The 22,156-nt window shown below is 51.3% G+C and overlaps 9 protein-coding genes across 9 annotated transcripts; 3 read left to right on the top strand and 6 right to left on the bottom strand.

Annotated features, from left to right (window-relative positions):
* Positions 1-558: 558 nt before the first annotated feature.
* Positions 559-1,050, bottom strand: BDP55DRAFT_630997 (uncharacterized protein; the record flags this gene model as incomplete). Its single annotated transcript, XM_060572233.1, has 1 exon — positions 559-1,050. One exon carries the CDS (start codon positions 1,048-1,050, stop codon positions 559-561), a length of 492 nt encoding a protein of 163 aa, XP_060430916.1.
* Positions 1,051-2,052: 1,002 nt separating this feature from the next.
* Positions 2,053-3,637, top strand: BDP55DRAFT_727697 (uncharacterized protein; the record flags this gene model as incomplete). The annotated part of the gene is made up of 7 exons (XM_060579337.1): positions 2,053-2,151; positions 2,213-2,348; positions 2,401-2,582; positions 2,636-2,672; positions 2,729-2,796; positions 2,852-3,234; positions 3,292-3,637. The coding sequence occupies 7 exons, from the start codon at positions 2,053-2,055 to the stop codon at positions 3,635-3,637; spliced, it is 1,251 nt and encodes a 416-aa protein (XP_060430915.1).
* A 1,151-nt stretch (positions 3,638-4,788) lies between these two features.
* BDP55DRAFT_661028 (uncharacterized protein) lies at positions 4,789-6,403 on the top strand. The gene has a single exon (XM_060574684.1). It carries the CDS (start codon positions 5,062-5,064, stop codon positions 6,016-6,018), a length of 957 nt encoding a protein of 318 aa, XP_060430914.1. The 5' UTR covers positions 4,789-5,061; the 3' UTR covers positions 6,019-6,403.
* A 1,246-nt stretch (positions 6,404-7,649) lies between these two features.
* Positions 7,650-8,788, top strand: BDP55DRAFT_714599 (uncharacterized protein). The gene is made up of 3 exons (XM_060578273.1): positions 7,650-8,032; positions 8,095-8,151; positions 8,202-8,788. Exons 1-3 carry the CDS (start codon positions 7,766-7,768, stop codon positions 8,673-8,675), a joined length of 798 nt encoding a protein of 265 aa, XP_060430913.1. The 5' UTR covers positions 7,650-7,765; the 3' UTR covers positions 8,676-8,788.
* Positions 8,789-9,522: 734 nt separating this feature from the next.
* On the bottom strand, positions 9,523-10,341 carry BDP55DRAFT_661024 (uncharacterized protein). Its single transcript, XM_060574683.1, has 2 exons — positions 9,812-10,341; positions 9,523-9,738 (listed from the first exon to the last, which is right to left on the bottom strand). The coding sequence occupies exons 1-2, from the start codon at positions 10,330-10,332 to the stop codon at positions 9,603-9,605; spliced, it is 657 nt and encodes a 218-aa protein (XP_060430912.1). The 5' UTR covers positions 10,333-10,341; the 3' UTR covers positions 9,523-9,602.
* Positions 10,342-10,626: 285 nt separating this feature from the next.
* Positions 10,627-13,717, bottom strand: BDP55DRAFT_580664 (uncharacterized protein; the record flags this gene model as incomplete). Its single annotated transcript, XM_060570815.1, has 9 exons — positions 13,623-13,717; positions 13,478-13,568; positions 13,352-13,423; positions 12,936-13,298; positions 12,666-12,878; positions 12,478-12,608; positions 11,977-12,421; positions 11,190-11,925; positions 10,627-11,126 (listed from the first exon to the last, which is right to left on the bottom strand). Coding segments are annotated over exons 1-9 (2,583 nt in total), but the record flags the coding sequence as incomplete, so codon positions are not given.
* Positions 13,718-14,784: 1,067 nt separating this feature from the next.
* Positions 14,785-16,074, bottom strand: BDP55DRAFT_661022 (uncharacterized protein). Its single transcript, XM_060574682.1, has one exon. It carries the CDS (start codon positions 16,018-16,020, stop codon positions 15,001-15,003), a length of 1,020 nt encoding a protein of 339 aa, XP_060430910.1. The 5' UTR covers positions 16,021-16,074; the 3' UTR covers positions 14,785-15,000.
* A 342-nt stretch (positions 16,075-16,416) lies between these two features.
* Positions 16,417-18,455, bottom strand: BDP55DRAFT_703485 (cytochrome P450; the record flags this gene model as incomplete). The annotated part of the gene is made up of 4 exons (XM_060577963.1): positions 18,047-18,455; positions 16,868-17,956; positions 16,638-16,804; positions 16,417-16,570 (listed from the first exon to the last, which is right to left on the bottom strand). Exons 1-4 carry the CDS (start codon positions 18,197-18,199, stop codon positions 16,417-16,419), a joined length of 1,563 nt encoding a protein of 520 aa, XP_060430909.1. The 5' UTR covers positions 18,200-18,455.
* Positions 18,456-18,860: 405 nt separating this feature from the next.
* Positions 18,861-21,169, bottom strand: BDP55DRAFT_550097 (fungal-specific transcription factor domain-containing protein; the record flags this gene model as incomplete). Its single annotated transcript, XM_060568985.1, has 4 exons — positions 18,861-20,105; positions 20,171-20,638; positions 20,702-20,989; positions 21,056-21,169. 4 exons carry the CDS (start codon positions 21,167-21,169, stop codon positions 18,861-18,863), a joined length of 2,115 nt encoding a protein of 704 aa, XP_060430908.1.
* Between the last annotated feature and the right edge of the window lie 987 nt (positions 21,170-22,156).

The following is a 22,156-nucleotide window of genomic DNA, read 5'->3' as shown; positions in this document are numbered from 1 at the left end:
TTTATGTCCCGATTTATTAGGTAGTCGTCAGTTGCCTTAAGAGTGATGATCTTAAACCTCAAGGGCTCCACACGTTCCTGACGTTGTCTAAGTCAGTGTACTCCGTAGCCCCTGAGGTGTTTGGAATAACATAACTTGAACTCTATATTGATTAAGTTTCTCGAAACGATGGTGATCAACAGGGCGCACTGACGGCATTTTCGTAATTCAATCCGACTGCCCAGCATGCGAACCCGAATAATCCGCGATCAATGCGATAATGGAGACGTAGACGAGTCATGTTGCTAAAAATCGAGTTGAACATATGGCTGGCCTCGGCATTCCGGAGTTATACGACAGAATTCTAGTTCGAGTCCGCCTCATTTAACTTGAGAGGTGGGTACAACGGGTCAAGCGGCGAGCAGCTCATACGGGTCCAGGTGACACCGCTCGGTCACTACGGAGTAGAATGTCGCACTATCACAACTCCTTGAATCGCAACCCGCAACTCAATCAGTTAGTGAGCGTTGCAGGCTCAGCAGCTTTCAACGGAAGGCTGTAATGAGTGGTTTGGTATGGTCAGACCTGGAAACAACTTCTAGTCCCCAAAGCAATTTGTCTAGCCTCACTCTTCCGGCGCGTATACCCATTTTTGTAGCTGTCATTTTGTAGCTGTTTTAATGCCTGGATCGACTTGTGCTCATCTTGCAATGAGGAATCCCCAAGCAAGCGGAATTGCCCAGGGCTTGCCATGTGGGGAACTGGCAGACACAGTTCTATGATCACTACGTCGGATTTGAGAGGCGCAGTTGTCAGAAATCCAACCCTCACTGGGTGTCGGATGCTGAAGCCGAGATTCCGATCTTCAATGTCTCTACGGACGTTTCCGGAAAACACGAGGTTCGCATATGTGCTTTCAGTAACACTGAAATCTTGCAGATCGATCGGATCGGTAAGACTTGTAGAGCCCTCGCAGTTGACCGATTTTATCACGCAGGGCTCGGCCACAACACATGCACGGAGGAACCCAGCCACCATCGGCCGACATAAGTCTTGTTTTCTGTCCCGCATCCGGAACCGAAAGTGGAGACGGATGTCCCCGCTGTCAGGAATGCTCGCCCGGGGCAACCCGAAGCACCCGGGCTTAAGAATGATCTTGCATGTGGTGTACCCAAGCTCTCATTCGGGAGCAAAGTATGATAGATGGCACTTCAGTAGCCCATATTCCATGTTCCTCACAGTCTACAAGAGAGGATGCTAGAGGCTCAAGTGGCGATTGTCCACTTTGGGGACTGCACATGTGCTCTGGGGCCTGGAATATCTAATGGGGCATCTTATCCCTGAGCCTCCCCATCTGCCGCTGTGGCTTGATGGCACTACCTCGCTAAACTCTTTGGCTGACACTAACAAGAGATGTGCTGAAGCGCCCGTCAAGAGTGCCATTTGCACAGACAGCCAGGCTTTGCCCGTGGCGTCAATAAAGATGCCTCTCAGGCACGGATGGGTTTCTCCGCCCTCTAGCAGTCCCCGTCACCCTATAGGAACTTGTTCCTTCGATCCGTTGATAGGTACGGCGATGACGGTCCACGGTTGCCCTGATTGGGTCTTCCCCAAACGACGGCACTGGTATGCAACGCGATGCCCATTCCGGCGGTGTTGAGAATAAGAGCGCATCTGTGCGTAGGCCTAGATCGACAGCCCAGACTTTCACTGCTATTAGCTAGGAGCAAGACGAACAATGAGATGTCAAGCCACAATTAGCCAAGGCCTTGCAAGAGAGCTGATGTTGCGATGCGGTCCCTGCATCTGCCGTGGTGCGTCGATGCAAGCTTGGGACGGTAGTCTCCTCAATGATGGAAGAGCTGGGCGAACGGCGAGCTGTGGCGTCGGTCCATCATCCATGTATGCTTCCCCTCTTGTTGATCGCGGGAGACATACTTTAAATCATCCTTCCGCCCAGTGTTTTTACCTTGTTCCTGGATTCATTGTTGCACGTCAACGGTTACCGGTGGGAGGGACCCTGAATAGCTACGTCTCCTTGAGCCTCAGTTCGCCAAGACAGAGCCCTCCAACATGCATCCATTCCGCATTACTTCTCTACTGCTGCTGAGCCTTGGCGGCCTTGGGGTGGCTGCCAAGTCGCTCAGCTTGGAAGGCATTCCCAGTTGTGCTGTAAGTTGTTCACATCACTTTTGTGCCAAGGAAGCATCTTGCTGACGATCATCAATCCCAGATCACCTGCATGGTCAAAGCCCTTCCTGCAACGACCTGCTCTCCTACCGACGGCGCGTGCCTCTGCGTCGATCCCAAGTTCAACGCCGCAGTACAACCCTGTATTCAATCAACATGCACGATCCAAGAGAGTCTAGGTGAGTCAGCTCGGAATCACTCTTTCAACAGCAAATGCTGACAACATACTAGTTGTCACCAATGCAACCTGGTCGAACTGCGGTTTCCCGTACAGTAACCAGACTTCCAACATCCATTGGATCAGTGGAGTTGTCACTGTCATTGCTGTCATATTCATCATGATGAGGATGGCTACGAAGATCGCAAAGCTCTCTGCCTGGGGCGCGGACGACACTGTCATCATCATTGCTTTTGTGAGTTGACAGTCACTCACCTTGCCTCTCCACGCCTCCTGACTCTCTACTAGGCGTTGTTCATTGGGTTCTATGCTGAACTCTTTTACTGTGAGTTGGCCACGATCAGATCAACTGGTGCTTGGAGGCTGATACAATCTTCGCAGTCGTTAGAGCAGGACTCGGGAAAGATATCTGGACTTTGCATGACTACGAGATTACCTATTTTCTCAAGGTAAGTTGGATTGCCATTCTGAAGCACACTTGACAGGGCACTAAGCGCGTCGCAGCTCCTCTTTGTCCTCGAATTCTTCTATATCATCGGTCTGGGCGTCGTTAAGGCGTCCATCCTTTTCTTCTTCCTGAAGATCTTCCCCAATCGAAGCTTCCGTCGCATCTTGTGGTTCATGCAGATCCTCAACATGCTTGTGGTGCTGTCCTATGTGATTCTATGCTTCGCGCAATGCCAACCGTTCTCCCACTTCTGGAACGGATGGGATGGCGCACACGAAGGCCACTGCGTCGACTTGAACAGGATTGGACTGAGCCACGTCTCACTCAATATCACCCTCGACATTATTATGCTTATTCTACCTATCACGCAGATCTATAAGCTTCAATTGAACAGGAAGAAGAAGACTGGTGTCATGGCCATGTTCTTGGTCGGTGTGTTGTAAGTTCAAGTGCCCAGCCATCCCAATCATGTATCGTCGACTAATCCGGTATGAAGCCTCACTATCGTCAGCATCCTGCGCATCAAGACACTCATCGCATTTGCAACCTCGCTGAATACCACCGCAGACTCAGTAGCTGTCGTCCTCTGGGCCTATGTGGAGCTGGGAGTCGGCATCGTAGTCGCGTGTATGCCTAGCGTCTGGCAGCTGCTGAAGACTCTGCCGTCCAAGGTGATTCAGCTGTCGACGACGCTGGCATCCAATATTAGTCACTCAGGCACTCGCACCCGGCCCAGTTCGCAGATCTTCCTTGATAAACAGAGCCCGACCAAGCAGTCGTTCAGGGAGACTGCATCAACTCAGGCTGCTTCGACATCAGCGCCATCAATTTCGAGTCATTGAAACATTTTTTCACTGTTGGACTGAGTAAAAGAAGTCATTTTGTTTTTGAGATCATGGAAGCCTTTGGTGCGTTGAGATGAGATTCCAACCGGCGCACAATTTGGTGCTTGGAAATGATACCCGGCAATGACGTGGCGTAACCTGCCTGCATTGATTATTAGGCCATGACGAGCTTTCTCCATCAAATCGTGTTCACCACGATTAAGATCTGTGAACATCGTGTGAGTTATGCCCGTTGCCACTAACAGCATATGCGATATACGCCCCGAGATCTCAGGTGAAGTCACAGGTGCTTTAGATTTTACATCGAAAGTTGAAGTGGCCTTCGCAATGCTGCGTCGACGACGCTGTGGGTAACAGGGATGAGCGCTAGATGCTCCGGGCGAAGGAGTGCTGGCGACGTGTCCGCGCGCTCCATTGTATGCCTTACCACTCCATATCAGATGTCGGGCAAAGTAATTGGCCAATGAATTGGTTCAATTGAAAGTTCATCAACTTGAAATTGCCATCCACGTGTATTGAAATCCGTGAAGTCAGGGATGTGGGAGTCATCACAACGCGGTGCTGCATGAGTGGTCGGGATGAGATCATGCAGTGAACCCAATTGATCGCCGGCAACCCCGTGCCGTGAGTCAACCAGCTCTTTGGGTTTGTCTCGGGCGAATGGGATAAGCGGAAACAGAATGTACTCGGTAGTGACTGGGAACACCTTTCAGTTACATAAGTTCATCCAGTGTGAATCATCTGCCATGATATGTACGATTCACGGGGACTATTCGCAACCATGAGGCCCATTATCTCTTCCAGGCCGATCAACAAACCCTCGGAAAGGCATTGAATTGTGTACCCGGGCGATGTGAAGTAGAGGCCCTACGCATTACCCAACGTGGTCACTGGTGTAGCTTGTCAGCCTACCAGGTAACACAGCACGCGCTGCGCCCTCATCATCGCCAAGCATGACTCACTCCCCATCTGCCACTTGGTCCCCAATCAGCAGCCGTTGCAGACCACCATCAGGACCCTTGAACACCCCCGAGTTGGACTAACACTAAGCTTTCGGGAGCGTTCTGCAGGCCGGCTACAGGGGTGGCCGAAGGCGCCTACGCGTTACAGCCTACGCCAGGCCCAACTCACTCGTCGTAGGCCAACATCATCAGTTTCGCCCTTGACCTCCAGGAAATCTGTCCAGATATACATATATCTCTTCTGTTCGCCGACGTTCTATCTGTCTCATCTCACAACCATCGTCTTCGAACGGCCTCAAGTCACCGCCCGCGCCCTTAAGTCGACCCCCTTGTCGACCCACCTTACCTCACTTCTACGCCCTTCCTAGGACACGCCTCCGTCCCGGTCCCTCACTTACACCACCACACGAAAAACCTAACCGGACACACCCCGCGTATAAAAGCGACCTTCTGCCCAGTATGGGTCTAAGACTTCATAGCAGCAGCGATGCCCTAGATCTAGATCTCACCCAGCGGTACCTGTCCCCCGGCCCCTCGCAGGTCAGCAGGCCGCGACCCCACGCCCACTACAACGGCGCCTACTTCCACCCCGACGGCTCCATCGCCCTGACCCGGGAGCTCGCCGACCACAAGCTCCCTCTCCTCGATCTCATTCTCACAGCCAACCATCAGAAACGGGCCCGCCGGCACCGACAGACACGTCGGGGCCAGACTCCCCGCTCTTCACGGCAATGGCGCACTGACGAGACGGCCGAGGGCCGCAACCTAGCCTATAGTGGCCACAGGATCCCCGGCGAGCACCGTCGGACGCCGTCCTTGGAGAGAGAGGATGCCTTCCGGGACCCGCGCACCACAAAGGCCCTGCTCTACCCCGAAGATGCACCTGATATTGCAGCGCTGTACCGTATGGGCCTTCTCTACGATGATGAGCACCTCCGTGGTTCTGCGTTCGGTCTCGATGTCATTGACCGGTACTCAGAGCCTGAGTACACCATGCGCCCAGCCAAGCGAGCGTGCAAGTCCAAGACCCAGCAAATCCCGTACGACGATGATGTGCAACTCGCCCTCGATCTATCGTTGGCCGAACTCGGCCGAGACGAATCTTTTGCCCAATTTCTTTGCTCCCCGGATCTAGACGAGCTCCCTTCGAGCGATAAGTCTGACAGCAGCAGCACTTACAGCGCACGACTCGCGCCCCTGCAGTTTGTCTCCGAGCTCTTGGGGTCGCCGGACTATTTTAGCGACAACACGCCTGAGCTGACAACGGATTCCGCATCTGATTCTTCTTTCTCTTTCAAATATTCTTCTGAAGACGAGATTACTTCCGCAAAAACCCGCCAAATTTTGATGACAAAAAATGATGGAATTACCCAGGAGCTTGACAGTACCTGGATGATATCGGGTGACGGCTCGTAGCAAGTCCCCAAGGATCCCCGCGTGCCACTTGGATCTCGACTGCGATTCTTTTGTCGAGGCACTCGCGCCCACAAAATGGACTGGCCCTCATTTAGCCCGGCATCTCCGGGAGTCGGTGCTCGCGGTTTGGTTCCCATGTAGCATATTCTGTTGCATCTCAGGAGTTATGGGAAGACAGATGTGTGCTCGTGTAGGAATGACACTGAGCTCGCTGTCTTTGATTTTTCATGTTGTCTGTATCTCATCACTTTACGGAGTATTAGCTTGGTATTCGTTTCATGTCGAATAGAACAATACAAACCTTGAAACCTTGGCTTAGGACACCCGCGACCCTCCTCGTGGTGTCACTCATTGCCGATAATTCCAACGAGAGATAAGCCTTTGACATGTTCCCATTTCCATTTAGACCTGTCCTGAAACAGTGAAACCACTGAGAATGTAAGTCTTACAACGTCTAGCTTTAGTCGCACGCTTGATCAACCCACGCAGCAGAACTTCATCTGGATCTTGGAGGCTGAAGTAGATTGAGACGTGGACGGATTACTCAACACGTGAGTAAACAACCAGTTCCGGGCTAGCTGTAGACCAGAAGCCGAAGTGAAAGACGCTGCTAAGCTTTACGGAATTACGGGAGTGATTCAATACCGACTTCACCGCTGACCGGGACCCTCGCGATTGTATGCCTGAGTCGCTGAAAGCACGAAGGTTTATTTAGAGCCGGAATTGAGCGAAAAAAAAATGAACCTGATACTAGCAGCTGTTCCATCAGCGTACTCCGTACGGAGTACTCCGAACACAAATCCCCAAAGGGCCCATCTCGCCTAGGCATTGCCTATTTTATGGATGACAAGAGTCATGCATCGTCTTTCTGGGGCTAGCAAAAAGCTTAGCATAAGTGTAAATATATGAAGCTAGTCCTAATTTCTTCTGGTTAACAACGTCTTGGGCTATTACTAGGTATGCGTCTGACTGAATTTCTGTATTGGATTAGTACAGGTAATCATATGTAATTGCAAGACACATTTCTACATTAGGCGAATACTTCTTCACGAAAACGAGGAGACCTTTCGTATTTTCGGCTTCACGGAAGATCACTACTTTTAGTTTTCGCTGAACATTAACGGACAAAATTCCACCCACCCTCGGACAGCCTCAAACACCCAGTCGTACTTTCTTCAATCGCATGTGAGAAGCATTTACCCTGCAGAGTACCCACGCATAAGTTGCTAGTCTAGAAGTGGCGGAACGTAATCATACGGTCGACACTAGAGTCTAGCCCTCTCAGGACTGCAAAGAACAGCGGGACGACCCCACGAGGCCGACGATAGCTGCACGCTTTGAACAAGGTTCATGATATTGGTTCTGGAGAAATCTACAGTTAGTCAGACTCAAGAATGTTCTGTGTCTTCATATGTAGGGAAGAAATTGATGTTCCACAAACAGCCAGAGAGACATCTCGGTTTCGGGTCCTCGGCAACATTTGTGCCATTTCCATCTCAATCTCACGATAGCTTCGAACTGTAAACCGAGGTGCTATCAATTTGCATGGTTTGTCCAGTGCTGTATTCAGCCATATATTCCGGCGCATCCGTCTCAAGTCGAGTATAAAGCCTCTCCAGATGCCATGATGGAGTTACTCTTCTTGCCAGACAACCCATCAGTCTTCTCATACGCTCTTTCTCACTCACACCCACACTCACTCATCTTCACTCTTTACATCAGATTCTAGGTTCAATAATCAAACACTATGCACTTCCAACTCATTCAGTCCGCGGCTCTATTGGCCGCTGTCCTCCCGACAGCCCTCGCAGCCATTCCCTCTCCTGACTTGGAGCGCCGGGCCGAGTGGACCACCACCACTCAAGACATCGAGCTCTCCGAACTGGGAACCATCGAGTTGTACTCGCAGAACGATAACCCCGCCAACGTGGTTCAGAGAGAGCTCGAGGCGCGAAGCTCCGCGTCTGCCTTTGTCTGCAGAGGCCGTCGCCCCCTGCCCCGCAGCGGAGGGAAGGTATGAGCTTCTTTTCCAGTTTCTGCCCGATTGAGAATCGTGAAATACTAACATCCAGACAGTGGCTGTACCGTGAGGCCACCTGTGACCGCACCGGCACCGACGTGAACACGTTCAAAGTGAGCTAGTCTGCATCACGCACCGAAGAAATTACGCTAATGGGCTTCAGGTCTCCTGCATGGCCGAGAACTCCCACGCAGATATCCTCTACCGCCTTCCCGGCGCCTGTGGCAAGAATCAGTGGTGCGTTGAGTTCCACGGTTATAACGAGATCGGCCAGAGCGCCTGGGACGTCACCTGTGTCGACAAGCCCAACATTCACACCTGGGTGGCCAACACCTTCTCGAACCCGGGCCAGGTCACCACCTGCAGCGCCGGATGGAACAACAACGGCAAGCGCAACCTCAAGGCTACCTTTGAGGTCGACGTCATGGACGCTGGTGGCATCAACCGTATCAATCCCAGAGAGATTTACTATCAGATTGGTGGTAAGCGCATTGGTGTCTCCCGGGATGGTGACTCTGAAGTCGGTTCGGGATCTGTCATCATTCCTCCCGGTGGATCTATCCAGGCCTGCGTCACCGCGTACTCAGGACAGATTATCAATATGCTTGGGGCTCTTACTTCCCTTGTGTCGCTTTAGACCCTTAGCACGCTTGACCGGCAATGCCATGCTACGCGCAGGACTGCCTGGGAGGCTTAGGTTTCTCGAAAGATTGGGGTCCTGTTATATAGATCAGCACAGTCATTACCGAATAATTGGTTGTTAGTAATTTAGATACGCTTAATTCAATCAATCTGGTTCCCTCACTTCATCAGAAACTCGGAAAAATACAGAGCGAAATGTTGAAATATAGTGTTTGTCGGCGAATCGATGTATTCGGGGAGACATGGTTTTGCATCAATGTAGCCTAAGGGAGATCATTTCTGAATCGTGCGCCATGATCCTCGCATTGAGAACCAAAGAGTGACGCGGAATTTTGTATTTACGTTGGGTGATTACTTATTAACTTTTCATCAAAGAATACGTACAAATGGAATAATGTGGCGGGAGATAGAAAACTATTACCGCCTACTGCTCAGCCACGGAGCTGTAGAAATCTCATTAGAACCTTGGACACCATCCACCAAGCTATGTATTGGTAGTCACGTCTTTGGACCACAGGTTCCAGAAACAAACAGGATACTCGATCATAGCAGCAGCATCGAAGGGTGGTGGAAAGACGGGATCATCCAACTTCCCATCCCCGTCCTTCAATTTGTAGCACTCGTAGTTGTTGATCAGGGCGGCGCGGAAGTCTCGGATCCACCGCTTCATATCTTCTGCTTCACTGTCGCTGATGGTGTAGTGCTTCAATTTGCTGTCGACACCGATCTCGGCGTAGCCCATTGCGATGCAGTTCTGATAGGTGATTAGTGATCTGTTTGATGAAAAGATATGGGGATGGCAGGGGCTTCGTAAACTCACATTGTCATACCACATGCGTGCTGCTTTGCTTTCGCAGGCTTCTTGGTTCATGTACGTGACACCATTGCCCTGTGGTAAGAAAAGCACAATCAGCATTACGACTCAGTTTATCAAGATTGAACAGGTGCAAGCACTCACAGTGGGAACAACCTTCTGATCGGCGGATGTGACGAGAAACTTGTACTCTCTCTTGTTGGCTGTCTTCATAGAGCGGATGAGTGCGAATTCTCTCTGCGAGGTACGTTATTAGTGACATGGACTGGATGCTTTGGTATTTGCAAGGATAGAGCAAACTTACGAATTTGCTGAAGACATTGGTCGCCATCATCTCAATCATATCGTTCACCCACTCAGAGCTCAACCAGGCGCCATCGTCAAAATGATGCAGTATGTAATCCCTCATGCCCTCTTCGCCAACTCGTGGAATTGTGTCCCCATTGATCACGGAATTCAGTGCAGTTTTACAGTGATTCGAGATGCGAGAGAACATACTGCTGTAATTGTCTTTCAAGTTCTGCTGGAGCCCGGCGGCATCGACTTCAGGCACGTTTTCAGCGGTCGTGGCTGCAATAGCAATAACACCGGCGAACAGCGTCATGGGGTTGACAAACTTGCCGAGGACACCCGCTCCTGTACTCCCTGGCAGAGCGTCTGATATGGTGCCGCCAACGCCAGCAAGGCTCGTGAAAAGACCGACCAGCATGTTGAGAATGGTATTGGTGTCGTCCTTGGGCGTGCCGAACTTGTCCACAATAGTAGTAATGTCACTCCCCAGAGCGGTGACGCTGTCGTTGACCATCATGCCCCAGAACTTGAACATGCCATCATGCATGTTGGCAATCTGCATATGCACATAGAACGCCTCAGGAGGGTTGTACTCGGAGCAACTCTTGGCAGGGCCAGCGCAAGAACTGAAGATATCTCCACAAGTAACCTGCGTATTGAGAACTTTTGCGAGGTAGTTTGTGGACCAGGTTCCCGGACTGTTTGTCTCGAACCACTTCGCTAGGCTGGCACCGGCACCTGATTTTTCCCAAGTATTCTTGAGCGTCAGCTGCGTTGTTCCGAGAAACGGGTATGCGCAGATTCCCTCCGGAACTTCGTCGTTACCGCTGTCGGGATCTTCAGGTCTCACGGGTAGATCTGGATCGACAACGCCCTCGGGATCATCGCCCTCGACATTGCTCAGACCACAGGCGGGGCTGAAGGATGTCTCGGCGATGTTGTTGATGGACTCGAGGACGTAATGCTCGTCCGCTCGGAAGTCGCCTGACAGGTCCGTGTAGAAGAGACATGTTCCGGCAGCGAGACCGGCGTACGCCATCTCTGTCTGTTGACGCCAGTGGAACGCAGAACCTAGTGGTCTGCTGGCATCTTCGCCTTCGTTATACCAGACCCAAGTATCGCCCGAGAACTTCTCAATCCACAGGAGGTCGTCTCTTCCGTCGCCATTGACGTCAGCAAAGCGAAGCATGGCTCTGTCGTGGCCCTCGGCAACCTTGATCTGCCCAACCACTTTGAAGCGTCCATCGTCCTGATGCAGGAGTCCGGTGATAAATCCATCAGGGCGGAGACAAAGAAAGTCAGCTCTCTTGTTGCCAGTCAAATCTGCGAAGCGTACAGCCACTGGTATTGTTAGCATCAAACTATTTTTGAATGCGATAGCGTGGACTTCCATAGTAAACTTACAGTCGTTGATTCCAACACCTCTTTTCTCGTGACAGGGGAGGCTGGGCACGTCGCTGATTTCGGTGAATTGCCAAGACTTCGTCTTAGGGTACTCGTTGATGAATACTCTCAACTTGTTGGTGTTGGGGTTGACGTGGATAATATCGCATGCACCATCACCGTCCCAGTCAGCGAGGTGCAAGTCCAGCCGGTGCATGGCTGTAGGCGGTGTCCAGATGACACCTGGACTCCAGTCCCAGAAGCCTTCAGCGTCGTTATCGGCGATGGCCTTCTTCCCTCGATTCTCAAAGAGTTCCATCTTACCATTGGACCATGTCCATACGTAGTCTGAGCGGCCATCAGCGTGACCAACCATGTTGCAGTACTTGTTGCCGTCCATCTTGAGCTTGGAGGCGCCTCCGCCAGTGTTCTTCCAAGCGCGCATCTTGAAGCTGTGCATGCCGTTGCTGAGCTTCACATGCTCGAGGAATATGTAGTCTTTGAGCGAGAGGTTGCCGAAGGATGATGAACCACCGTAGATCCGGGCAAAGTGAACGCGTTTGCGGAGATCGGTCTCTTCCTTGGTGATGTAGCCGGGAACACCCTTGTGCGTGGGCCCAGTGCCTTCTTTCTCAAAGAAGCCTTGACGCCAGGCGACGTTAAGACCATCGCCCTCTTTCTTCTTCTTGCAAGAGCGGCTGTTCGTGAAAGTAGTTGTAGCGCCTGTCTTGTCCGTCCAAAGCCAGTCGTCGCGACCCTGATCATACTGTTAGCTTCAACTCGTTTGTGTAGTAAGACAATGACTTACGTCTCCGTTGATATCATGAAACTGAACGCCCTTGATATCTCTTCTGTACTGATCAGTCCAGCGTACACCCAAAGCCTGCCAGTACTTGGGCTTGTCCTCCACCCATCCGTTTCGCCAGGCAGTCACAGTGCCTAGCTTGTCGATGACAAGGTAGTCGCCCCTTCCATCGCCGTCAATATCGGCCATGCGCACGTTGTCTCTGCTGGATGTTTCGGTGCTCTTGATCAGACCTAGATGGTAGAATGTCGGCGGCCTCACTCCTCTGCTGCCATCTCCATTGTTGATAGAGAGGTATGCGTTGCCCTTTTCATCAATACAGACCATATCGTCGAGGCCGTCGCCATTCATATCAATGAAGTGTTGACTGCCCGCATCGCAGTACATGCCAGGGTCAAAATCAGTCGAAAGCTTCGTGAACTCTCCTTTTCCATCTCCGGAATTGGACCTGAGCCACGTTAGTCTTGAAGAAGTTCGGACACGAAACAGAAGGATGCAACTCACCAAACAGCAAAGGTATTCTTTGCAGTGCCGGTTTTGACCCACGCAACAAAGTCATCGTACTTGTCTGAGAAGAGTCGAGCGAATCGCCACTGGTCACGATCCCACTCGCTTTCGGTCGTTGACCAGATGATCTACTGCAGTTAGCTCAATCCACCAGCTTAATGGCAGGGCATGGTCGCATCACTTACCCCCATCTCCTCGCTGTAATGACGATAGACATCATCATCGTTGCCAGTACCTCTCTGTGTTTTACCGCCCGGATTGAGGCCTGAGCCAGAAACCTTGTCGCAAACGGGATCAGCCACTTCAAAGTTGGTCGACGGCGGCATGACCTGCCCGAGGGCGACTGCCTTGAGGATGGCTCTGTAGAAGATGTATGCCATCTTACGATGCCCTTCATCCTTGAGAAGTTATGTTAGTGATACATAGCCAATGATATGAGCCGGAAGCAGACCTACATTGGGATGCGTATGTGGATCCTCCTTGTCTTTGTAGTCCGCCCACTTAGGTTCTGCCTCTCGCGCTCGTATCCAGCCATGTTGAGGCCCTTCTTGTGGATCCATATCAGCCAGCACAATGCATCTACCGTCCGCCGCTCGGTCATTGACCAGTCGTCGATACTCCTGGTTCATGCCAATGCGGTTAACCTTGCCAGCTTCGTCTGAAGTATCAAGAAGAGTCGATAACATGACACAAGCATTTCCCATGTCCTCGGAGTTCCAGATATCATTGAGCATATCATTCATGCGACCATATACGCCGCCTGGGTCTATGGTTCGCACTGCGTCGTTCGTACCTCCGTTGATAATGATAATGTTTGCCTGTTTTAATGATCAGTAAGTAGGTGTATGATAACACCACAGCTGCCACAAACCTTGTATCCCAGCGCGTGCTGAAGTCGGGTTCGAATCTCGGTTAAGATATCTCCAGGGTTCGCTTCGTGATCCTGATCTGATGCATTAGCCAGAATATCACGATGCTCAGCTACTAGTAAGCTCACATTGTCTTTCATGGTCCCGGAGTTTCGGCCTCCAACCATGTCAACCTCGAAGCCATCAAATCGAAGAGCATCCCTCAGAGGCTTTCTCAGACTACCAATTGTCAGCTTAATTACTTACTAGAGTCAAAAAGCTAAATTAACATACCCGTTGCCATTCGATGACCCGACACCGCTCATGATGGATGCACCAAGCGGCAAGATTCGCAAATCAGGCTTTTCTGCTCGCTCCGACACAACGGGTTCAAAGTCGGCGAAAGGGTGAGTATTAGAGATTGGGAAGTCATCGTTGCGGGGATCGTAGTTTGCAGGTAACGCAGCACTCAGCCCGCCTAGGCTGGAGCCTGCGAGCAATAGTCCCAACCAATGCATCGTGAAAGTTAACGAAAGTAAGATGATGACCAGAAGAAAATGGTCCCAGCAGACTGAAGGCGTTACTATATGTCTCTTCTCATCAAAGCCTGAGATCAAGTCGTTCGACTGTCTTCGACATCGTGAAGACCCTGAGCTCCAGTCACTTACACCGGCTGGTTTCCTGCTGCCTGGCTAATCCACACGTTAGACTTAAATTTTAAGATTGAAGAACCAGAGTTTACTAGCCTAGACCCGGTAGAGTTTCCCCTTCGAGCACCTGTCAGCTTCGCATCGTGCAATGGCAGGGTCTGCAATCCGGATTACCCACTGTATCAAAGCCCATGGTAAGCGGTAGCAAGTGGGGGCTGCACGTCGGAAGGATTCTTCAAATGTCAGAGCAATAACATGTCCATGCTTGATCCTCCTCTTCCCGCGATCATGATCCTTCGAACATCGGCATCCTCGGAAAGGGTCATATCTGGATGTCACTGTGGGGGCTCTCCAAGTACGAAAATACTGTTGTCGGAGTAAGGTCCGTGAGAATGGTAGCACCTCGCGAGCCGGCAGGGATGGAATTGAGCCAAGCCGTACGGCCCGTTGCGCTTGGCAGAGTCCGAGTTTGACAGGGACCGGCAATAGCATGGGGGCGCCATTATAGTTGCTGCCTGCGGTGCTTTCCCACCTACCAAATCAGGTGATAGGCTCAAGACATCATTTTGTTCGAGAAGGATTTTCTTTCATCTTGAGCGTCTAGATTTGATAGCTCGGAAAGCGATTTCTTTCTTTGTCTGATGTGCCATCGCTGCCCACACAGTCAGTCTCGCCTTCACCATTCAATACCTAGGTACCTGGTCAAGTCTGGGCTAGATTGCTCGCCTGCCAATGTCACTGAAATCAATTCATTCTGACAAGGTATGACCCGTCGCACTGGAGAGAATCTAGTGGAACTTACGAAATTCCGTCTTATTTGCTAAGTTTCGACGCGATGCTACCGAACTAAGTTACCTACTAAGTACAATGCAGTAAGGAAATAGCCCTTGTCTCGATCTGGAATTCACAACTCCATAATTCAACATGAACTTATGTCGACCTGGCAAAAGTAGTCGGGTTGTGCCGTACCCCGAGAGCAAATCACCTGTATTCCGATGATAGGGCATCCAATCGCAGCTTACCTACTGCAGAACCAATCCATCCCCCGAACCAAGCTCAACGAAATCATAATCTGGCACTTTACCCTGCATTCTTGCTTCTTCAGCTTCGACAGCCTGTTGAAGGGTATACCGCGTACGCAAAAGTAAAGGAGCGATGAGCCCGCCACCCTTCTTGGCTTCGTCGTGTGTCGCAACCCAGTACCGAGCTCCAGTCTCTGCGACAGCTTGAATGCCATTCAGAGCTCCCAAGTTTAATTGTTTCGTCATCCAAATTCGTACATCATGAAGACCATGAAGTAAAGCCAATGTTGAGAGCCCGGAATTGCGGACGCATTCCAGGTCTGCTGCTTGTATACCATGAGGGGAGTATAAAATTGTCTCCGGGTTTGCCGTGTCAAAGACGATCATAATTGCTGAGTGGTAATACAACGCGTTCCCTTCGGTGATGACACGCCCAATGCCGACCCAAGGGGGAATGCCGGAAATACTCAGATCAGACTTCCAATCTTTGGTTTCGGAGGAGAATGCAGGAGTGGTGGTGACGGAAGAAAAGTGACCCCATGACTTGATGAGGTCAGCAGCTTTATCGGTAGCAAACACTGGCGTTGACTTGGGGAGCTCTTCGAGCGTCATCTGGTGACAATGATCGGTGAATTCGTGCGAAATGACGACGACGTCGATGTATGACTTATCAGTGACTTTTGGCTTGTCTGAGTCGGCTTCAAACCCGGCGAGAATCGAGTTGAGTTGGTCCATGGTCTTCAAGCTGGATTCGACAACGTGCCACTGTGTAGAAAACCATGACGCGACGTCGGATTGCGGCCCCTGCAACCACGGGTCGATGAGGACATTGAAGTGCTTTCGACCGGGAGGCGGGGCCAGTGACGGGGGATATGGCAACTGAATGAGCCATGTGGTGTCGGCATTTAGGTGGACGAGGACGGGCCGTTGAGCCCTCAGCGCTCCCAGCCAACCGGCTCGGTCGCTTACTTGGATCGTCACCGGTGCCTGTAATGTTTGCGATCTGTCTTGAATAGCCATCGGAATATCGCTAGATCTGAGTTTCGTGGTAGAAGGTTGAGGTTTAAATGTTCAAGATGCGGTTTTGATGAGGTGTGTCCGGCGCAATGGTCCCAGTTAACGTTGGATTAATGTCCTAAATAGGAAATAGCATGACGTAGTCGAGTCGCTCCGCCCCGGTGATCCGTTTCCAACTGTACTACCAATATCGTATCGTATTGCTAGCAGTCCTAATTCGTCACCGGCTCTGTTGCCTGTCTGCCAGAGTGGCGAAGAGGACAGCTTTACTCTATTACGCATCTACCTGATTTCCGTGACGATCTGCACAATTTTTAGAACCATCTCTGATACCTTACACTTGTGACTACAGTCGCGACTCCAACAAGCTATGCTCGCTCTCGGACTCTCTTGAGAACCTCATCGCACGGACTTGATAGTGACCATCAAGGGGTGCTTCTCCCAGAGAATGTAGGCCCTTTGGTCTGACCAATTCTCACTCTCCTGGCAAAGACTGAGGTCAAAGCTCCAGAGCGTTTTGGCCAGAATGAGCCTCATTTTGTGCCAAGCGAGACTAAGATCAAGAACACTGCGGTCAGCGGACTAGAGGTCCTACACATCAGAGATGCCAGAGAACTTACTTGATTCCAATGCAGTTACGAGGGCCAATTGAGAATGGCTGCACCACATCTTTCGTGTTTGGCTCATAGTCTGGGCCAGGAATCCACCGCTCAGGAATGAATGCTTCGGGATCCTTGAAGTTGCGGGGCGAATGGTTCGCAGGGAACTGCGGGACTGAGACGCGAGTCTGGAATGGGAAGTTAGAAAAGGTCATGTAGGGAACAAGGGCTTGTATCGAAGAAATGCTCACCTTCTCAGGAATCCAGTGTCCTGCAACAGCGCTGCCACCCTCTGGAACTTCCCTCCAGACTCCAACAGGGACTGGGGGATACCAGCGTAGAGCCTCATTGAGGACGGCAGTCATGTACGGCAACGCAGAAAGTCTCTGAATGTCCAAATCATCTTCAGATTCGACATCTCGGATCTCGCTCACAACACGAGCCAGCTTGTCGGGGTTCCGAAGCAATAGATACGTGACACCACTGAGAATCGTTGCCGTGGTTTCGGATCCAGCGACCATAAAAACCGACGCATTGTTATACATATCAAACTTGTCAATCTGTTTGCCTTCGGGCTGACTGAGGACCAGTTTCCAAATATCGGCCTGGTCGGTTTCCCTTTCAAGCCTGCGGTCGACTCGCTCAATAGCATGCTTAAAGTGCATGTCGGCGGCCTTCTTGAGCTTTGGCGGCGTGATCATGCGGACGACGGTGCCGAGCCATGTCCACTCACGACCGACTTGGGCAATCGCGTTGTTCTTCAAGTTGTCAAAAATATTGGCGACCCATTCCGAGTACTCCGAGTTGGCAAGGAGACCAAGTGATTCCCCGAACGCAAGCTCGGCCATGATATCGAATGTCGTCAAGTTATACAGCTTGACCATGTCAAACTTGGCGTCTGCGTCTGTCTTGATGCCACGGCGGATGTTCGCCATGAGCTGATCCACGTACGACAAAATGAGGGGAGCCTGCGCCTTCAGGCTTCTTTCCGAGAACGCTGGGGAAAATACTCTTCGGAGGCGACTGTGGTCGGAGTCGGGCAATGTCGTGATCAGATTGCGGTGACCATTGGGATCGGTTCCGTACATGCGCGGATCTTTGGGGAAGCTCTTCTTGCCTCCCGTCTTGTGGGCATAGATGTCCTTCCAGGCTTGCCCGTTGATAATGCTGAGTCTCGAAGCTCCGATCCTTACAACGTCGCCGTATTGGGCGTGCAGAGAGCTGAGCCAGGGGAGCATTGCTCCTTTCGTCTGCACCGCCATATATGGTATGTTTGAGCAGCGGGCATAGAGTGGACCAGGGAATTTGGCAAGAGGATGGAAGTATGCATTGTATACGGACTTGATAAAGAACCAAACAGGAATCTATAATAAGGGATTTCAGTTCTTGTTCTTAAGATGCATGTACCACACAGCCAGGAGTTAACTTACAAGAACCAATGCTGCAACGAACATTTGCGCTCGACTTGTCTCTGCCAAAATGTCTAAAATCTTGGCCGAAAAGGTCGGCCAATCGGCCAGAGTCTTTCTTGAATCGAATTCCATGTCTTTTGATTGAGATGAACTGTTGTTGACCTCCCCCATAATCCAGATGGAAGTGATCGTAGCATACCATTTATATTAGCATTCTATCATCTCAGTGAGGGAGCTAAGTGTCAGCCACTAGGAGACTTGCCAAAGTCCGTGACAAAGCGTTTTGTGATCGTCAAAACTCCGCTGGGTACTAATTTCAGCCTTCCAACCCCGAATACTAGCATATTGTAACGGCATTGGCAACGGAATGCATGATCCGGCCGTAGGATCGTCGGTGCCCCACTGCTTTCGGAGTGGGGTTCGGAGCGGACTGAAAAGGGCCCACTCCCGACCAGATTTCGGAACAACTTTCCCGGAACCCCGGATAAATGTTCATTTCCGGGCGTCCGCACAGTACAGGACAGCGTGCCTCTTTTCGCAACGGGAGCCATTTTGTTGTGCGCCGGATTGAGCCCTATGAACTCTCGCCCTTCCCGGTCCCCGGTGCATGGTTGTTCTTGCATCCATGTAGTTGCAGCGTAAGGTCTTCACCGAGTACCTAGCATCTGTAGTAATGGAGGGCTTCGGTCTCTTAGAAAGTAAGAATGTATATTCAAATACAATTAACCCATGTATTCCATGATTTCTATGCAGTAATGTACATCCTGCCGATCATCCCAGAGGACCGGGATGATAGATCGCAGCCTCTAAGCCCTTGCGTACCTCCAGAGCCTCACAGGGCAGCTGGAAATACCAAGTCTCCTCGTTGCTCTTCACTGGACCTCTCGGTCATACTCTCCAAGAAAGACCACGCAGAAGTTTCTAGATTGGGAAAATGGCCCCGGCCAACGCCGATGTATGAAAACGGCGGCACCCCTTCAGCCTCTAATGCTTGTGCCCACATCTGTCTGTTGACTGGTGTTGTTTCTTGGGGGTTCAACGGGCCCAGTGGATGATCTCCATTCCGTACAAAATTGTCCACACGTGCTCGTAGCTCGACGATGTATTCTGGAGACTCTCCGGGGAAGCCAGATCTTGTGAGCAGATCCAATCTCTTCGACCACGCCCGGAGTACGAAATGCGCCAGAGTTGCGCAGGACTTGTCGGCAACATTGAAGAGCCCGGGCCGAAACCGGTAAAAGATTTCAATCTTTTCCCAGGCACGCTGTGCAATAGGTCCTTCGAGTCTTTGCCCCAACAACACCACGACGTAAAGTAGTACATCGTACTGGAAGTTGAAATCGGCGAACCAGAGGAACCCTGTATCTTCTGAAGAAGAGTAAAGAAACGCCGTGTGCTCAAGCATTGAAACAGCCCACATGAAAGCATTGTCCTCTCCGCTCTGAATCACAGCGTCAGGTCTAGGTCCATCGCTAAGGCTCTTGATCAAGTGCCGTTTCTGTGTGAGAAGAGCTGCAATCAGCCCCTGAGCCATGACGTGGACTTGCCCAGCGTGGGGGTTGCATCTGTTGTCCAAGATGTGCTGAAGATTCTGTTCCAACAGCTCGAAATGAGTAAGATAGTAGCTCATCTGCTGCTCTCTTGTACCCCCTGCCACTGGAGGAGCACCAGCGGACTCATTCAGCTCACCCATCATCTTGACGGGTTCAAGGCCGGGCGTATCAACAAGGAACTTGGTAATCTTGTGCCTAACCAAACACAAAACCATCTCCGAGGGTCCGTCGCGATCCGGTGTTGGTTGCATCGCGGCCGGAAAGATGTCCGCATCGTTCAAGTTGCTCGGCTCTTTGGCATCCCAGTCCCGAGGGAGCAGCGAGTGACCAAAGCCGGAGAATAAAGCAAACTTTGCGTCGAGTGATACCAGCTGCCACCATACCCTGCGCCTCATCTCTGATTCAAAGGGCCTGAGGCCAAGCACGTCTCCATCTCGGTGGAGACCCATCTTTTGTGCAATCCGTATGACAGTGCCGCTGAAGACCCACGAGCTGTGGCGGTCGTATCGGTCTTGCAATGAGTACTGCCAATAACGTCAGCACATTCCGCCAACTTTTTGGGATGCAGGGTCATAGTTACCGTACTTACCAAGTACAGACAGAGTGACTGTAGAATGATTAGATCGTTAGTCCGCATGAAGTCAAGGCGCCTCATTGTTTGACGGATGCCAGCAGAGAAGGACGCCACTGCAGCTTCTTTGGACTGCTTCAGCGCGACTAAGCATTCCTCCTCAGACATGGCAACTACTGCCATCAGAAAGATGGACAGCAACAGCACCATGATGTTTTCTGGCAGATCTTGAGTACCATTCGTAGCTTCCACGACATAGGGCTGAAAGCTGTGAACATGAATAACCTTTGTGAAAGGATTAACTCGATCAAGGAAAATCTGCCACAGCTTAAAGACGAGGGCGGCGCCGGGCCACGCATCGAAGACTGAGGAACCAGAGGCGTCCTCCCCAAGAAGAAGATCTGCGTTTGGATCGGAAGGCCTGCTGCCAAGTGGGCTGTGGCGTTCATTCTCGTCTAGGCTGATGAGTTCATCCATGGCTCGGAGCTGCAGTGAGGTATGTCATGTCAGTGGTTTGGTGAGGAAAGATATGTGTAGACAATGACATACCTCTTCATTAACCAACCCCAGGAGGTAGTTGTCCATAAAAGCGAGCTTGCCATTTGGATCTTCTATCAGCTTTCCTTCCGGGGTCCATTTGGAGACCGGGGAAGGATCCGCCGGACTTTGAGACTGCGACGTCTTGGGCGTGGTAACAGTGTTCGGAGAAGCGTTTGAGGCTGATGCTTGGCCACTCAAGAGCTGCTCGCAACGGGCTAGACGTGCTTTGAGAGCCTGATTGTAAGGCTTCCTGCCTCGTGGAGGAGCTGGCGTCCCAGGAATGCATTGGCTGGATGACTAGGAAGTATCTCATCAGCCTCAAGCCCTCCCATACGTGAAGCAACCCGACGGAACGCGACATACCCTAATGCAGTTTGCACAGGGGAACACCCGGCTGTACTCGACTTTCCGCTTCTGGCACGCAACACAGGCAATGAGGCGCCGAGCGGAACCTGGCTGGTCACTGTCGGGAGACATCGAATCCAGCCCCGAGGCTCCGGATGGGAAGGTGGCCATATTTCCTGTGCGAGAGAAGGGCCGAGAATCCCAGCGGGCCCGAAGGAACGGCCGGCGCTGTAGGGCGAAAGGGGGAACTATAAGACTGGCCGGGAAGAAGGTGTGACGTGGAGCTTTTTCCCTTCGGAAGATGGGGAGGGCTGCATATGTGTCGTAGACACGGGAGTGAAAAGATGGTACCGCCTCCTTTTAATTCGCTCTGTACAGAGTTTCTGTCCTTCGGTATCGAAAGTTTGTCCGACGATCCGCAAACCCATGTTTCACTAACTAGCGCTGTGCGCAACTGCTGAGTTGCCCCCGCTTACCCAGGCCTGTTTAGATAGTGCAATACGAGTGTCGGATTAAAAGTCAAAGCTGAACGGCCTAGCGGCAACATGCTTATCGCTAAGGTAGTACAGATGGGCAGACGCACACCTCTTCGCGACTGATGGCATTGTCTCTTGAAACATATGGTTTAGTGTATGACGGCAGCAGCCTATTGTTTGGTTTAGGTGCACGAGCTCAAGGTTAACGGGAACGTTGCACCTCTCCTGTACTGTGATGTGGAGTCTTTGCTCTTCGCTCAATGTTAACTCCATGGATCTTGGTATCAACTTGAGTTCACCTAGCAGTGTTCCATATATCATGTCAAAATCTAGAGGAACGGATGTCTTGGCAAGCTGTACCCTTCGATGTTGCCGAGAGCCGAGCAGATCTCGGGAAGTGGAAATATAAACGGAATACTGATAAGTTGCCCAACCACGCAATATCGCGGAGACACGGAAGTCCCACCTACATCGATCTCGACTTTTCTCCGACCACGGTCAGCCTATGGAGTAAAATTCTATTGCTCATTAATATCCATTGGAACTGATGTATCAGCGACACCAAAAGGATAAATTATCATGCATTCATGGGCATCCCCACATGATAAGCATTGCTGGGTGGAGCCTCCCAGGATGATTCAAC

Source organism: Colletotrichum godetiae, assembly GCF_030913485.1.
Source record: "Colletotrichum godetiae strain CBS 193.32 chromosome Unknown BDP55scaffold_16, whole genome shotgun sequence".
In the NCBI taxonomy this organism is placed as follows: Eukaryota; Fungi; Ascomycota; class Sordariomycetes; order Glomerellales; family Glomerellaceae; genus Colletotrichum; species Colletotrichum godetiae.
The sequence above is the reverse complement of the archived record's forward strand: the minus strand, read 5'-3'. Positions and strand labels throughout refer to the sequence as shown.